The sequence below is a fragment of the Lygodium microphyllum genome, chromosome 1, assembly GCF_053477565.2.
Source record: "Lygodium microphyllum isolate KBCC chromosome 1, Lygodium_microphyllum_v1.1.10, whole genome shotgun sequence".
Lineage (NCBI taxonomy): Eukaryota > Viridiplantae > Streptophyta > Polypodiopsida > Schizaeales > Lygodiaceae > Lygodium > Lygodium microphyllum.
In genome coordinates, this window is record NC_141135.1 from 13,437,479 (window position 1) to 13,455,157 (window position 17,679).

The 17,679-nt window shown below is 43.2% G+C and overlaps 1 protein-coding gene and 1 pseudogene across 5 annotated transcripts in view; both read left to right on the forward strand.

Annotated features, from left to right (window-relative positions):
* The window catches only part of LOC148040851 (uncharacterized), a 149,899-nt gene that overhangs the window by 21,495 nt on the left and 110,725 nt on the right, over positions 1-17,679 (forward strand). For 4 of the 5 annotated variants that reach the window (XR_015689337.1, XM_087670380.1, XM_087670404.1 and 1 more), the window contains exons 3-10: positions 13,711-14,077; positions 14,184-14,255; positions 14,379-14,441; positions 14,542-14,754; positions 14,847-15,434; positions 15,515-16,270; positions 16,788-17,078; positions 17,165-17,317. Coding sequence is in view for 4 of the 5 variants with exons in the window: in XM_087670380.1 (XP_087526506.1) it covers positions 13,711-14,077; positions 14,184-14,255; positions 14,379-14,441; positions 14,542-14,754; positions 14,847-15,434; positions 15,515-16,270; positions 16,788-17,078; positions 17,165-17,317 (2,503 nt within the window). In the remaining variant the exon portion in view is untranslated. Of the gene's footprint in view, positions 1-13,710; positions 14,078-14,183; positions 14,256-14,365; positions 14,442-14,541; positions 14,755-14,846; positions 15,435-15,514; positions 16,271-16,787; positions 17,079-17,164; positions 17,318-17,679 lie in introns of those variants that run through there. The other variant, XM_087670459.1, reaches the window with a different exon arrangement.
* Positions 5,969-7,090, forward strand: LOC148040852 (uncharacterized; annotated as a pseudogene).

Here is a 17,679-nt window from a genome sequence, read left to right on the forward strand (position 1 = left end):
TCTCTTGCCCTGTTGCGAGATAGATTTGGAGTTTTGTTTCCCCTGTGTGTTCCTCTGCGACTCAGCACCAGATATCAGCTCAATTGTGGATTATGGGAAAGATGACCTCTATGTCCTCTTTGCATTTAGATTATTCTTGCCTTTTCCATTTCCTTAGATGGACAACCTTGTGGCATATTTGACATACTTGGAATGCCTTCGTTTTTGATTCAATATCGGGCATCCATAGTCATGTGGCCCGTGTTCGTGGTTTAGTGTTATGGCAGATCTCCTCTATGGTGTTAGCTGATCTGGTTCTTCCTGACATTGCTGCTCCCTGGTTGGATATTGTTTGCTCCACACCAATTGTTCTTTCAGTGTGACATTTCTGTGTTGAGTCTTGGTAGACTTTCATTTATGTCTATTATTTTCTTTGCTGACCTGATGGTCTGATGTAAATATTTACTACTTAATTCAATTATCTGAGAGAGAGAGAGAGAGAGAGAGAGAGAGAGAGAGAGAGAGAGAGAGAGTAGCGATGGTGAACTCTGCTGCACGTGTCCAACCTTCTCTGTCGAATCCACTGTTCTTGCCAAAAACGAACTGTAGAAGTGCAGTCGTGCTACACTGAAGACGGACATCTAGTGCGGAAGCAGATCATCAGTTGCAGCTGGAATGAGAGGATCTGCGCTGACTGTCATATCCAAGGCGGATTGGCAGTGACGATTGCCCCTTTGATGCTTGGGCATCTTGGCCCTAGTGCCGTCTGGCATGTGTCTAGGCTTCCTTGCTGCCAGGCGGATCAGATTGAGCCGGAATCTACCATGCTGACCTCCTGTCCCAAATTCTTTGGCCACGCTGCACATGCAGACTGATTTGTCGTGTGCCCTTATTTTCCTCTTGTGGGGGCCCGACTATCAAACACAGAGAGAGAGAGAGAGAGAGAGAGAGAGAGAGAGAGAGAGAGAGAGAGAGACAGCAGCTCGCGGTCTGCCAGCCTGCAAGAGGGGTCACAAAGAAGTTCGTGCTTAGCATGTAGTTCTGAGATGGATAATTTGCAGGTGACAAATGGTATCGATATGGCCTTTCTCGACCAGATTTAGGGAATGGAAATGACCAAATTCTGCTGGATTCGGATAGTGATTTGTTGGCTGAGGATTCCGGGATGTTGACCGATGGGGATGAGACATGTAAACGTCAGAAGATGTCGGTTGAAGAATCGGTATTATGCCCCCCAAATTTGCCTCAACCAGAGGTTCATGCTTTTGGTTCACAACCTGATGAGTCTCTTTAGTTCATGCTGGCCACTGCCAATCATCTTATGTCCGATTATGTCCATGTTAATGAGGGCAAAGCTAACTCTTTACCGAATGGGGATCGTAAAATTGCAATCATGGGAATGGAATTGGTCCTACAGTAGATTGCTGCTTTCCATGAGAGAGCAGCCATCTTTTACTTTACTGGAAGGACTCCCTTGATCACTAGGATACGTACTTGGCTGCAGTCCATGCTTGTAAGAGTTGAACAGTGCCAAGATGATGCTTTAGGGCATATGCAAGCTCCTCTTGTTGGAGAGATTTATGATGGTCTGAAGGGGTTTTTTGAGGTGCTTTTTTACTCCTCGGAAGTGCGGACTTTTATTATGCAGCGCATTCCTTTGTTTTTGGATGGGCAGCTTGTTCACATGGTCACTTGGAGGCCCATGGCCGAGTTTCAGGAGGTGTTGGGGCAGGCATGTCCTATTTGGATGGAGGTGGTTGATTTTCCTGCGCATCTTTGGAGACTCCTCCCGTTAGTTTTGAGAACCCTTGGTGAGGTGTTGGTGGAACCTCGGCTGGCTTTCCGCATTAGAAACAGGGGATGCATGCTTTGGGATACAGGGAAACCTCGCCTACCAAAATTCGTTTTGAGGTTCCAGGATTGCAAACTTTGGTTTATGAGTTGAAATGGGTAACTTTTGCTAGACACTGTTTCAGATGTGATCAATTCGGCCATTTCATTTTAGAATGTGACAAAAATCTTGAGATTTTGCAACGAACTATAGATCCAAACATGGATATGCAAGACCACCATCCTCGGCACATACTTTAGTAGCCACAAGCTAATCCTGAGATGCTTCCCCAACATGGTCGTGATGAAGGAAAGAAGGAGGTTTCTCAAGTGGGTCTTGAGCATACTTTCCTTGGGGCTAACGGGAATGTGTCTCCTTGGGAAGATTCTTGGGTCTCAGTGGTTAGACGTAATACCAGACAAGCTTCTCGTTTGACTCATGGCCACCCACTGCTGCACCCCATCACTCATACCTTTCAATGCAGAGGTAAGGGGTTTTACATGAATCCTCAATCTTCACGTGCTCCGGCAGGGGATGATAAAAGGAACTCTGATTCTGCTTTGTGCTTTGATGTGCGGGGGATGCTTGTGCCTCCTAGGGATATTTTTCGTTCATAGCAACAACAGTTTCCTTCTCGTGCTTTGATTGCTGGTTTGCAGAGGGCAGGCATTGTAGATGTAATCCGAAGTGAGATGGAAAGATTCCAGGCAGCTAAAGCTATAGACATAAAAGGAAAAGGGAAAGCAATGGTTCAATAGTTTTTCTCATTTCTGATTTATTATGAGAATTGCTTTGTGGAATGTGAAAGGTATATCTTCAGGTAGCAAGCAGTATTGGTTGTGGAAAGTTGTGTTTGCTGGAAAATGGGATGTATTTTGTGCTGTGGAGCATAAACAACACACTTTGGCTGGATCTTCTTATGTTTATAAGGATTATGTAGTTTTTTTCAGTGGTCGAGCTCCATATAAATCTGGAGTCATGTTGGCTGTCAAATCCTTCCTACAACCATCGCTGGTTTCTCAGGACCCTTGAGGTTGATTTGTGATTCTAGAAATACTTTATGAGGGAGAGGTTTTGTGGTTGGTGGGCGCGTATGCTCCTTCTACTGCAAGGGAACATCGTCAACTTTGGATGACCTGCACTGCCTTGCCATGGCTCGTCAAGGTTTTGTCATGGGTGACTTTAATGCATGTGTATTTGGGGATCATGCGACTTCTCTGCACTCAGTCATGGATGGTCCTGAGCGACAAGCTTGGGATGCCCTTGCAGCTAGGTCTTTGAAGCAGGACATGTGGTCCTGGATGTATCCATCGCAATCTGGTCATATTTATTGTTCTTTGCAGCATCCTAACACCTGGGCCAGATTGGATCGGATATATATTTGTCAGAGTGATTCCTTTCTTCCTGCAGTTATTGACATGTGGGTGGAACGACAACATGTCTTATCAGATCACTATCCTTTGGTCTTGGAAATGACCCATAGACCTGTTCATGTGTTTAAGGCTCTTCTTGCTCGATTGCCTCTTCATTTTAATCAATCTTTTCTGCAACAGAATCAGTTTTTGAAATGTGTTCAACAACCGATTGCTTCTTTTAGCTTGAAGGTCCTATTTGGAGGGAGGGATGCATAGGCTGTTTTTAAGGATAATGCATGAGAGTTATCTCGTCAGTTTGGTATTCAGCATGCTTCCTCATTATGAGCTGAATTATAGAATGCCCAATCTTTATTGACCCACTCCTTGTCTCTGAGTCAATCCGGGGATTCTAATGATGACTTGGTCACATGCATTGAATGGTTGAAAGGCAGGGTTCATTCTCTTCAGGAAGAGGAATATGCAAAATACAAATTGTTGGCCAGAGTTGAAGCTTTATACGATAATAATTGTCAATCCCATCAATTCTTTGCTCGTCTGCACCAGAAATATGCCCGGGAAAATATTGTACGTTTAATGGATGAACAGGATGCTATGGTGATTGATCTTGCCTCCATCATTCGGACGTGTGTTGACTTTTATAAGTCCTTGCTGGGTCCGCAAGATATTTTTTCTGAGGCTGTTCACTCTACTCGTTGATATATTTGTGAGTTGGTTAGCAAACCAGAATGGGTGGATTTAATGGAGGCTGATATTTCAGAAGATGAAGTGGAAGAAGTGCTGTCCCACCTGCCCCGAAGGAAAAGTCTTGGCTGGGATGGGCTTCCTAATGAGTTGTTTTCAGCTCGTGTGGAGCAGCTTAAAGACCCATTGACTCGCTTGTGGCAGCAAGTGTGGAATTATGGTATGATGCCATTAGACTGGAAGATTGCTGTCATTCGGTTGTTGCCCAAGGTTCCCTCTCCAACCTCTTTGAAACAATGGAGACCCATTTCGGTTATGGGTTCGTTATATAAAATCTTCTCCAAAATCATTGCCAACAGATTATAGAAAGTTTTTCCGCACGTAGTTCATCCACGTCAATATGGTTTCATTAAAGGTTAGAATATAATGCATAACATTTTGAATGTTCAACTAGGAATTGACTATGCTCAAGCTTTAGGCCAGTAAGTAGTTATGCTTCAACTTGATATTGAGAAGGCATTTGATCATGTTAGCTGGGCTTTTTTGTGGCAATTATTGTCTACAATGGGATTCGGTCCTCGCATGGTTTCTCTTGTTGATACCATTAGTCAGGGAGCTATGGCTCATATTGCTCTTAATGGAGGGATCGCGGAGGAAATTGCCTTATCTTGGTCTCTTAGGCAAGGCTGCTCTCTCAGCCCTTTACTGTTCGCTTTGGTCACTCGCCCGATGCTCTCATTGTTGGATACGTTGGCTGATCAAGGCGAGATGGTTGGCTTGTCTCTTCCCAGTGGCACTCAACTTATGGATCAATCTTTGGCAGACGATTCTTTTATGTTCCTTAAGGCTGATCGCACTAATGTTAATCGGGCAATGGTGGCGTGGAATCTTTTTGCTTTGGTATCGTGTCTTCATATTAATAGTCAGAAATCTACACTGCTCTCCTGTACGGAGATTGATCTACAGGCCTTGGGCTGGCATGGAATTGTGATCTCAAAGGGAAATATAACTGAACACTTGGGATATCCTATCGGTGTGGAGGTAGCACCCCGGGCCCTATTGGATTGGATGGCCTCCCGGATTCATGATAGGTTCATGTACTGGAAATCTCAAGATTGGCCTTTACATGTTAGACTGAAAGTTGCTTAATGTATTATGATTAATATGATATTGTTCTTTCTGCCATTGCTTCCCTGGACTAAGAAGTCCCTCTTGGAATTGGTTCATCCTATCAGATTCATGTTGTGGAAAAAGAAAGGCAATCATTTGGGACAGGTTTGAATTTCGTGGTAGCATGTGACTACGCCTAAACGGATGGGGGGTGCAGCTTTATTGGATGTTAATTTGCATGACAACCTTGAGGTTGGCCCTTTTGCATGGTTACACGAAACGGCGTTTCTGGCATTTTAGAAATGCTACAGCGTTTCTAGAAATGGAAATGCCCAAGAAACGACGTTTTTGCAGATTGTGATTTGGGGCAAAACTTTGGCCCGAACGTGAGCGCCCCCAGATTCCCACATTCCAGTCGACTTTTCACCTGCCTACGTTTCTTCTCTCCACTTTGTCGGGCCTGCTCCTTTGTCGACTGAGGACTCCAGAGCCACGCACACACACACACCCACATTCTCTCTCTCTCTGTCTCTCTTATCTCGAATGTTCTATCTCAAATTTCTGTGTGGTTGTAGGTTGTAGCCTGTGAATCGTGATTCTGATTCGTGAAGCTGTGACCACCTCACGCTGCAGCCTGGGCCCTGCACTCATCATGGTGAAGGATGCTGCATGGGATCATGTGACGATTCTCACCGAGTGTAGAGGTGGTGGTGGCTCCAAGCGATGGAGATGTAATTATTGTGGCATTGAAAGAGGGGCAGCCACAAGGATCAAAGATCATCTTGCACATGCGGCAAATAAAGACATAGGCCCGTGTCCAAATGTACCCGTAGACGTGAAGGCTTCTCTTCAAGCGTGGAAGCTCAGTCGGTTAGGCAATCAAAGTGCATCAATTATAGGGGAGAGGGGAGTAGATGATGTAGCTTCTACAGCAATAGGGCCATCAAAGAGGAGTAGAGCTACATTGGAGTTAGATGCAGCTTCAATGGGAGGGGCTGGGACGCACAGGACTCCATTGGCAGGGTCCACTAATAATGGAAGTGGAGTTGGTACAGGTACAGTGGCAGGGCCAGCAAAAGGGTCACTTTAGAAGGCAAGCATTCAGGCAAGCTTGCAAAAGCAAGCTATTCAAGAGGCCACTAGAGAGCTCACTCGCTGCTTTATACAGTGTGCTATACCTTTTTATGTATTGCGAATACTACGATGGAGATCAGCCATGAGGGCCGTTAGCCGTATTGGATGCGAGTGGGAAGGTCCATCCTATGATGGTATGCGCACACGAGAACTGAAAAATGAGAAGATGCGTATACAGGCTCAGTTAGAACCATTGAAGGCCACTTGGGTAAAGTATGGATGTACTGTGTTATGTGATGGGTGGACAGATGAACGTAAATGCAGTGTCTATAACATTCTAGTGTCCTCATGCAAGGGGACAATGTTCTTGAGAGCCATTGATGCTTTAGCTCCTGGTACAATGATCACAGGCTCGTACATCTATGGGCATATACGCACAGCCATTGAGGAGATCGGGCCAGAAAATGTGGTGCAAGTGATTACAGATAATGGTTCCAATTGTGTTTCCATGGGGCAAATTCTTGAGGCTGCCTATCCCAAGATTAGATGGACTCCGTGTGCATCACACTCTCTTGATTTATTGATGGAGGACTTGCAAAAATTGAATTGGGTAGACACTATTCTTACTACTGCAAAGTCCATGGTGAACTTTGTCACCAAGAGGCCTAAAGTGTTGAGCATCTATCGTGCACACAGTGACCTTGAGTTGCTGAAGCCATCTAGCACACGCTTTGCGTATATGTTTATAGTTGTTGAGCGGATTGTACGAGTGCGCCAGGGCTTGATGCGCACAGTTGTGTCCAGAGAGTGGTCAGCCATGCTTGAGCATCAAGATACACACTATAGGGCATTTGCACGACACGCTATGGATGAGACATGGTTCTTGGAGGCTGAAGCTTTTTTGAAGTCCATCAAGCCTATCTACTCTGTTTAACGCATCAGTGACATGGAGGGGAGTACCATGGAATTGTTGTATGAGTATATGGATAAGATCAGAGAGGCTTTTGAGAGCAATGCCTATCTTTCTCGCTCAAAGTAAGTTCCTTTTAAAGTTTTAACTTTTTCCATTGTGGTATTAACTTATTTTTAGAGTCTAGAAGACACTAATTGTGTGCATATTTATGATTGTGATTTGTTATAAACTTATACATGTGTCAATGTAGGATTGAGGAGTTCATGTATGTAAGTATTTCTCGATCAAGTGACAAGTGTGGCTTATTGTCATCTATTATCTATATTATATATTAAATCGGGGTTACATATTTCCTTGTATCCCCGTTTCCCTGTTTCTTCCTGGAGACAAAACTCTGTTTCTACCGTTTCCCCACCGTTCTCGTTTCACCGTTTCCGAAACTCCAAGTAACTATGCCCTTTTGTAGGCTTTATGTGTATAGAGTCATCCTTGGTCAGAGATTGCTAAATTTTTCATTGAAAAGACTGGCATCTCTCATGGTAACACGGTTATTTATGCTTCTTGGTGGCATGTGCTTAATTCCTCGGGGCCTATTAAGATCTCCTAATCTTTTCTCCTTTCTCATTTAATTGCATCCCGGTAGGAGATCTTACATTTTTCAGTTTGGCGGCCCCTTGATATTCATAAGGAGGTGAATTCATTGCAAAGAGAAGTATTGGCATCCTCCAGGTTGTTGGATTGGCCGGATAAAGATTGGCAGAGAGTCAAGTTTAACCGGATGGCGCATTTGGGTTTGCAGACAGTTTTTGATGATGTTATTCTTGGGAAGTCCCGCCTTTATTCTTTTCGGCATATTTGTCAGGACTTTCGGGTACCCCGTGGATATTGTGACATTTGGTCATCCATACAGGTCAGACTTCAGAGGTTCTCTCTTTTGCCAGTGCTATAGCCATTGTATCCATGGCGTGACTGGATGTTTGTGCTTCTGGATGATTTCGAGAAGAGGTTTGCTAACCAGATATATCATCAGATGGTGGAGGCCAAGAGATGGGTCACTACAAAGGTGAATAAATTATGGCATATTAGGGATGACAAAAAGAAGTGGTAGGAAAGATTCATTCAGCTTTGGAAGTCTAAGGTTCCCTATCAGGGTAAAGTCTTATTGTGGAGACTCTGATTGGTGGTCTTCCAACTGGAGAGGTGTTGCGTGCACGCGAAAGATCTTTGCTGGTCATTGTGTATTCTGCACTACATGTGATGAAACATTGCTTCATCTTTTTGTCTCTTGTCTGGTTGCACGACAGATCTGGAGTTTTATCTCTGGAGTGTGGTTCTCGGCGACTCAGCTCCGGATAACAGCTTGTTCATGGATCATGGGAAAGCTCCCCTCTATGCCTTCTTTGCATTCTGATTATTCGTGCCTCTTCCATTTCCTTAGATGGACTGCCCTGTGGCATATTTGGCGTACTCGGAATGCCTTTATTTTTGATTTGGCTTCGGGCATCCATGGTCATGTGGCCCATGTTCGAGGTTTAGTGCTATGGCAGATTTCTTCTATGATATTAGCTGACTTGGTTCTTCTTGACATTGCTGCTCCGTGGCTAGATATTGTTTGCTCTACTCCAGTTGTCCTTTCTGTGTGATTTTTTCTTTGTATTAAAGTCTTGATAGTCTTTCGTCAGTTTCTTTGATGACCTGATGGTCTGATGTAACAGAAAGTAAGAGATATAGAGAGAATGCTGACCTGATGGTTTGATGTAAATATTTACTACTTAATTCAATTATCTTCACGAAAAAGAGAGAGAGAGAGAGAGATTATGAGACCAAAATGTTACATGTGCAAATCAAAGTGTATAGTGATGTACAATGCAATATCCATGTAGGGATACAAAAAAAGGGGGTTGGATGGATGGAGCACTACATGACTAGCCATGTGATTGAATGATGTTCGATGGATATCTTCCATATTTTGAAGTAGGGTTTTAACCCTGATGCTTGGGAGGAATGGGGAAACCATTTGACAACAGATATTGCAATAATGCAGATCATAAAGGGTGAACGTGATGCTGTCTGCAAATGTAGATTCATACTAAAAAAACACAGTTTAGGAAGTGCACATTTGGGGTGGGCTGCAAAATGCAGCTACAAGGAGGCCTGAGGAGACTCCAGAGTTAAAAGAGGGACTCCCCCTAGCAACATGGAATGGGTGGAACGGTAGCTACGAATGGGAGAATGCCATTTCTAAATGGAGGGGAATGGAAGAGTGTTCCTACTTGATGGGACATTCCTGTTACCATTCCCTAAAGGCTTTCCGTGTTAGAAACGTTCTTGATAGGGGGGTAGGGGCATTCAGCAAAATGGTGAGCCAAACATGAAAAATTCTACATTTTTGAACGTGTTTTCTTTTGAACATTCGTTTTGCCCATATCTTCTGCACTTGCATCATCACTTTTCACTCCTTTCCTCACTGTTACTGCAATCTACTCTCACATATACACTGGCACACTCACCATCCATTTTTTTCTTTAATAAGATCAATTCAATAATAGGGATGTATACCTTGCTCGCAATTTGTGGACTTGTGTAATATGGTCTTTAAAGTGGTCCTTTTGAAGTTTCTCTCTATACTTCTTAACTGTTTATTTCATAATAATGAGAAATTCTTAAATTACCTATTTTTTAGTACCTTGATCTTGGCATGGGGCCACCCCACTCCTATGTTATTCATGTTTGTAATTCCAAGTAATTGTGGAGTTCTTAGGTTGGCACAAGAGAAGGGATAGCAGAGAGGGGAATACTTTAAGATTCATTACTTGCCCAATAGATCAATTATATAGATCCACAAGGTTTAGATTCATTACTTGGCAAATAGGTAGATATCATAGATCTACAAGGTTTAAGAGAGAAGTTTTCAATGCTATAGATTGTAGAAAGAGCATGCAAGCGATCCGATAAAAAAACATTAAAGCCTAGGCCAATTGCCACTTTGCTTTAAAAAGAATGTTTGGTCAAGTATGGTAATGCATACCATATGTCTTCGTTCCAAATTTTTGCAGAACTGTAAAACATTATGGTTCCATTGCCTTGGTACATATGAAGGTTTTATAACCTTTGTGATACTTTTTAATCCTTTGGTCTGGAGGTGGTTACAAAGTCTTAAGAGGTCACTCTGATCATGGTCATGTTTCTAGATGAGGTCCCCTTTGTTAAGATATGCAACGGTGTAGAGAGACAGTAGGGTTTGCGGGGAGAAACATAGTGTGTGTATGGCAAACACTAAGAGAGAAGAGAAACTCAAAAACACAAGAGCATGATGATGATGCATTGAATCATGCTATGAGAAGGAAAGCTGATACAGTAGAGCTGAAGCTCAGAAGATGACTGCACTTATCTGTTTGAATTAGGGGGCAGCACCTATGGGAATTTGCATAGTGAACGGAGCAAAACATAGTCCTCGAGCAAAACGCAATCCTCTAGGCAATTGACTATCGAAGTAATCACTGGAAGGTGAAGGACAGCTGTCAAGGGAGCAAACTATAGTCCTCAGATGCCATCAGAGATGAGGAAGATGATCACCAGTTGTCGAGGGAGCGAAGCGCAGTCCTCCAATGCTAAGAAACTGGCCTATGCTGCAAACACAAATCCTTGAGGCCTGTGTGAGTTGATGCCTGATGAGATAGAGATTGCAAGGTGATGAAGGGACAGCCATCAGGAGGGTAAACACAACCTGTGAAGGCCTGCCAAGCCAAAAATGCAGGTACTTGGGGTTGTAGAAAGTGATGTCAAATGTGGGGTGATGCCAGGCAGGAAGATGTTGACACCCAGTTGGGGAAGGTGATGCCAGATGTGGAGGAGGTCTCTAGGCAACCAAATGCAAATCTGACAAAGCTTGAAGGGAGTGGATGAGGTTGCTAGCTATGGAGGACGACTCCAACGTAAAAGTGCTGTTGCCAACTATAGGGAAGAAGCGCCAATTGAAGAGGAGGGTGACTGCCACCAAAATGCAGCCGAAGAGATGGTGGAGGCTGGCGCTTGATAGTAGGAGGGGGAAGACGGAGTAGGCTGCCACTAACCATGAACTGCAATGTCCGTCAGAAGAGGTGTGAGGTAAGTGGAAGGGCTGGAGAGAGAAGGGAAGAATGTCGGAGTGACAACAAAAGAGGGGTGAAGAATGACTAGAGTGGTGAAGAATGAATGGAGGGACGGCCTATTTATAGGCATAAGGTGTCTAGGGTGGTGCACCATTGAGTGGAATGACCAAAATGTGGACACCAATCCTTTTTGGGACTGTCAGTGCAAAACCCTAATTGAAGTGTGGAAATTGAAGAAGTGGTTTCTCAACACCTCTTAGGCCCAAAAAGGGATGAAGAAAGAGGAGCGAAGAGAGATACGAAGATGTACAGGATCTTGGAGATCAAAGATTTCCACCTGAAAGGTAATCTATAGTAAGGAATAGTAGACAAGATGAATTGTAGAACTTGACTCCACCTTGGGAGAGAAGCCACTAGCTCCGTAACTCCATGCTAGAAGAAATTCGAAGGCCTTGTTACCAAGTCGGGGTTGAACCTCCAAGGCCCTGAGCTAGGTGGTACCTGAAGATCCTAGGTATCAATAGGATAAATAAATGCTCAAAGATAGCCATCCCCAAAGAGAGAATGGTGGGGAAAAACCTCATGATGAGTAGGTGCCCCCTTTGAGGTTGGAGACGCAAGGGCCCCCTCTGAAGCCAAAGAAGAAGTAGAAGCCTCCTCTGAGGGTAAAGAGAGTACATCCCCCTCTGAATCTCCCTATGCGAGAGATGCGCAATCTAAGAACTCATGGATCACGGAGTCAGTTGATGATGAAGGAAGTGTTGCCTGGTGTGATGAAGAAAGTAACTGGGGTGTCGAAGACGTCAAAGAACTCCCAAAGGTGGCATCTTGAACAAGAGTGGTCGAGGGTGGGGAAAGGTGAGGCTCATGCTAAGCCAAGGGGTGGTGACATTCAGTGGCTCTCAATGGAGTGGACTGTGAGTGAGTAGATTGCCAAGGAGACGGTATCCAACAATCACGGTCTCTTGGGGGAGCGGACTGTAGAATCGTAGGTTGTTAAGGTGGCATTCTTGAAACCCTAGAAGTAGAAGAAGCAACCTTTGTAGCACATTGCAATGGTTGCGAGGAGGCCATGGCACCTAATGATCCTCCTTTTGCTCAATAGGGCTTAGTGCGCATTGGATGCGTCTTATTGCCTTGAGCATAAAAATTTGAAAGCTGGTGCGGAATAAATTTTGTGGCCCAGAAGGGAGAGGTGGGACAATGAGTGCCGGAGGGAAGATGCATATACTTTGGTGGTGTGGGGAGCAAAGGTCCATGTTGGCAAGCATTGGCAGGAGGTTTGGTGATGTTGGAAGAGGAGCACCTAGTGGTCTGTGCATCTACCTGTGGAGAAGTTGTAACTCCGGAGTCTCAACCTATAAAAGGAGGGTGGGTGGTGGAGGAAGAGAAGGGTATCTCTATCTCCTGGTGATGCAACACAAGGGGGAAATTAGTAGATGATGCCAAATCTGCAACCTGTCTTTGCCTTCTTTGAAGAACAGGGTCTTTAGCTATTTGAGCCATGCAGGAAGATGTTGACGCCTAGCTAGGGAAGGTGATGCTAGATGTGGAGGAGGTCTCTAGGCAGCCAAACGCAAATTTGACAAAGCTTGAAGGGAGTGGATGAGGTTGCTAGCTATGGAGTTCAATGCCAATGTAGAAGTGCTGTTGCCAATTGTAGGGAAGATGTGCCAACTGAAGAGGAGTGTGACTGCCACCAAAACACAGCTGAAGAGATGGTAGAGGCTGACGCTTGATAGCAGGAGGGTGAAGACGGAGTAGGCAACCACGAACCACGAACTGCAATGTCCGCCAGAAGGGTGTGAGGGCAATGGAAGGGCTGGAGAGAGAAGGGAAGAATTGTGGAGTGACGGAAGAAGAGGGAGGAAGAATGATTGGAGTGGTGAAGAATGAACGAAGGGATGTCCTATTTATAGGCATAAATTGTCTAGGGTGGTGTACCATTGAGTGGGTGCCCACTGACGAAATGACCAAAATGTGTACATCAACGCTTTTGGGGCTGTCAGTGGGCGAAACCCTAACTGAAGTGCGGAAATTGAGGGAGTGGTTTCTCAACACCCTTTTGCATGTGGATGTGCACCCTAGGACTTAGGAGATCTAGGGTCTTGAACTTGATTGGTTGTTTGTCACTCCTCTGATGGTGCAAGGTAGCTGATGGACCTTGAGCTTTGTTTCTCTTCAATCAAGATAGTAGCTCAGGCTAGGAGAATAGTGTGGAGGTGTAAACTTGAAGAAGACACTGATTTGATACTGGTTTCATAGCTCATCACTGTGGAGCTTATGGAAATGTTTAGAAGTAGGGACTTTTAGATCATCTCCAATCTGCATGGATATCGAAGTGCAAGTATATGAGCCAGAGCAGCATGCAAAGGTAAGAAATTATTTCTTTCTCATTCTTTTCACCTCCATTTTACCCCTCATAAAATGCGATGGAAGAAGTATTCCTCCTACCTCCAAAGAAGAGACATGCTTCATAAAACATCATATTGTGTAGTATGATATCTATAGTTTTGACAATACATGCATAATCACATTTAATAAGGTTCTTTTATGCATGTTCCAAATTTTGCTTGAATTATTTGAGGAGATCAATAGCAGGTCTCTTAGAAATCTGTATAAAACAACTAACACTTCGGATATCAACATGTGCAGAGCTGATGGAATAACACAATTTGAGCTGGGGAAAGAATTTGGTATGAGTGGGAAAAAGCTTTTTTACATAATAAAGAATCTGGAGTCACGAGGTCTGCTAGTAAGGCAGTCCTCTATCTTCAGGGTAGGGCCACGTCCAGTAGCTACAAATCTTGTGCATCTTAAATGTTATGCTAAAGAGAGGAAGCTTGGATTTCAACAAAGGTATGAGATTCAAGATTATGGCTCAGATTATGGAATTAAAGTTAGCGATATATCAAACAGTACTGAAATCAGTCAAGACAGTATAACAAAAGACCTACGCATAAATGATGATCTTCCTGCATTACGAGCAATCTGTGCAAAACTGGAAGATTCAGATGAAAAGGTATACATGCTTAGATGATTGTCTTGTTCCCATGTTGTCTTTAAAATTGGTTGTCTTCAGGGTATAAATATGGTAAATTATATCCATTTATTACTGCTGTTTGAAGGTGCTTGTTGTCTCAGACCTGAAGATAAGCTTAGGGTACCGGTTTAAAAAAGGACATCGTACTTGGCGAAGGGTAAAGTCAAATATTGAGATTAACATTGAATTCTTTCATATTAGACTTGCTAATGGTGAACAAATTTCACAATATCAAAACCAATTTTGAAGTAGTGCTTTGTTTACAAGCTTCTTTATGCAGCTGTTGGCGAGGTTGACTTCAGCAGGTTTAGTTGAGGCTTTTGATGCCAAGATTGGCCAAAAGGTAATCAAATATGTAGCTTGAAAGTTGAAGATCCACACAGGTCATATTTAAGGGCCTTCTACTGATTGAAGTTCTAATATCTTATCTGAGGGTCTTACAGGTTCTTTCTTGTATACGGCTTGTGAAACCTTTTGATCCAAAAGCTTTTAGCTTGAAGTACAGCAGTTTAAGTAGTGAAGAAGGTGGCACTGACCAAAGTTTCAAAGGTGCAAAGCGTGGACAGTTGACAGATCAGGTGGCTGAACTCTCTCTTGATCGTCAAATATATGATTACATCAGACAAGGGGGCTCAGATGGGGTGCCTGTCACAGAGGTACATGATGTAGAAATCAAAGGTTGTTGGTTGTTACATGTCCTAGATAAATTTCAACTTTGCACATTATTTAAAGTTGTTCTTGATTTTAGATCTTTACTCGCCTTGGAATCAACAACAGAAAAAACTATCAACGTTTGACTGAGATGATACCCTTGCATGGTCTGCGGTTAGAAGCAGAGAATTACAAACGGTCAACAAAATATCGAGTATGGGCCCCAGAAGCTGCTATCATTGACAAACATGAAATGCCGTCAAGGATTGGGCGGCAGAGTGCTGATACATCTGTGGATGCTGAAGATATTTCTCCTGCTTCAAGAAAATCACCGTTACTTCAAGATGCACCTTCATCAAGAAAAGTGAATGTGCTTGATGCGAATCAGCTGTATAGTGAACATAATAGTGAAACTGATTCTAGAGTAGCAGCTAGTATGGAAATTAGTGATGTCACTGAAGATGAACTGCCAATGACTGGGCCGGAAGTGCTTCCTTATGATGATCCTCAAAATATGAAACTAAAAGATAGGCATGATGTTTTATCCGATGCATCTGACCTTAAGGGGCATGTTTCTGTCTCGAAGGAGTCTTTGACAGTTTCTTTTTCTAGTGGTCCTCAACGTCGCATGGCACTATCTTCAGCACATTCACAGCGGGAGTTGTGGATAATGGAACGTCTTGAGGTCAGTGCTCTCTAACATCTTCGGATATGTGACAGTATCTAACTTGCTGAAGCAAAAATGTAAAATTTTCTTCCATGCAGAGAGAAGGGTTTGTTACACGAGGTGAGCTACATAGATGGCTTGAAGAACTAGAAGACAGAAAAGACACATTTTTAGACAGGAAGACTGTCCTTCGAAATTTGGAAAAATTACAGAAAGAGGGCCGATGTAAGTGTCTTCTTGTGAGTCTTCCAGGAGTAACGAACTGTGGGCAATTTCGAACTGTGGAAGTTATCTTGCTACCTTCACTGGAAGTTGGTCCAGAGTTACTGAACAAAATCTATGAGCGCCAAAGAGCTTTTGATATACAAATTCGTAGCCACAGTGCAGTGCGTAACAGGAAACACAGACCTGGTGTGGATGTTCCTGATTTGACTGGTTTAAAAAGGATGCCACCAACAGAGGCTCAAGTTGTTGATAAAGGAGGGACTCTGCAGGATAACGGTTTTATAATTGCAAAAATGGTCCGTTGCCGCATGCTCCATCATTTTTTATGGGGCTATGTCTCTAATTTCTCTGATGCTAGCGGGATGGTTGATGAAAATGATGCTGTAGGAGATGTTTCTTCAAGTTCAAGCGGTCAAGGGATGTTCTCTTTACTTGTTGCAGTACAATCAATGCCTTTGGAGTTGTTCCTACAAGTCATTGGTACAACAAAACATATCAAGGGTTTAGCTGAATGTTGCCGGCGTGGGATGCGCCTTTCTGATCTTCCTACAAGAGAGTCTGCAGCATTGTTGGATGCGAATGCCAGTGGACGTCTCTCTTGGCTTGTAGACATATTGCGTCGGTTGAAGGTATTTTACTGAAACCTGCAAATCCAAAAGTCTTACCAGATCATACTTGCCAATTGCGATTCTGTTTGCACAAAATGAGTTCCTTTTTTTTGGGGGGGGGGGGGGGGGTTTGCAATTTTCTTCACTCTTTCCTGGTTTTTGAACATACCAAAACAAGCATCCTGTTTGAGTAATCCAAAGTTCTGAATATGACATTTCCAAGAACATCTACTCGGAGAATTTATGACATGCATGATGAAAATGTGAAGATCATCTTTATGAGAAAAAAATGTGACACATTTGTATGTGACCTTACATGTCGGTTAACTCAAGTTATATCCTCTCTCAGTAAGCATGCTATACTTTGTCGATATGACATCCCACTTAATACATTGCTACAACATGGCATGCACATTAAAAAAGCTTGTAATTTCAGTTTGCAGCTAAAGGTTGGTTGTGTTGAAGCTTGATTCACTGGAACCACTACAGTTTCTTGTTCTATTTCTAAAGCTTGTTGTGGTGTCATGATGTTTTCAAGTTGCTCAGGATTGTTATGATACCTTCTTCTGTTGAAGATAGCATTGGGAAAGTCTCACAAGCTAGTGTAACGTATGCATTAGAACAGAGACCATACATTGATGAGCCAGCTCCTGAGCCACCCGCTTCCTTAAGCACTCATGTTATGAAGCTTGGTCCATCTCCACGGCATTATTTCACACTTTCATCAAAAGAAAGCTTGGATAAGTATTGGAAGAGTTTAGAGTACTATTTTTCTGGAAGACAATCATATATTTCAAGGCGGGCTTTTCCTGGGTCAACTGTTCCAGAGGTAGCAAATATATGTGTGTATGTTCAGCGATTTGCTTGTACAAGTATTGATTGTTCCAAAGCTGAAATGGATTGTTGTGTTTGAAGCTGTTTGGGCCTCGATCATGGTCATCTGTTCGCGTTATGACTCTAGAACAACGAACTCAACTTCAGAAACGAGTGTTGGAAAATGACAGCAGACGTCTTCCATATGAAGAATGCGTGCAGATTGCCCGAGAATTGGATTTGTCACTTGATCAGGTATTGAATGACTGGCTGGGTATGTATTTTAAGAGTAAGTTTTATAGCATTGGAAAATTCCTTAGGAAGTTGCTTAAGATCTGTTAAGATTGCAAGCTTGGTATTATAAAAAAAATTATTGTATTGCTCAGGCAGATTGCAAAGCCATCTTTTGAAGAAAGTGTAATAGCTTACTGTCTTTTGATCTGCCTCCTTACCAGGCTGGATCATTGATAGTAGAGCAAGGTCCAATCAGAAAGGTTTTAATTGACAAAGGACTGAGCAAAAAAGACTCTATTTCAGTTTAAATATTTATCAGCTACTCTAACTTGTATGCTGATGCTAGTAAAAATAAGGGTATGTGATGATTTACAGTAAATACT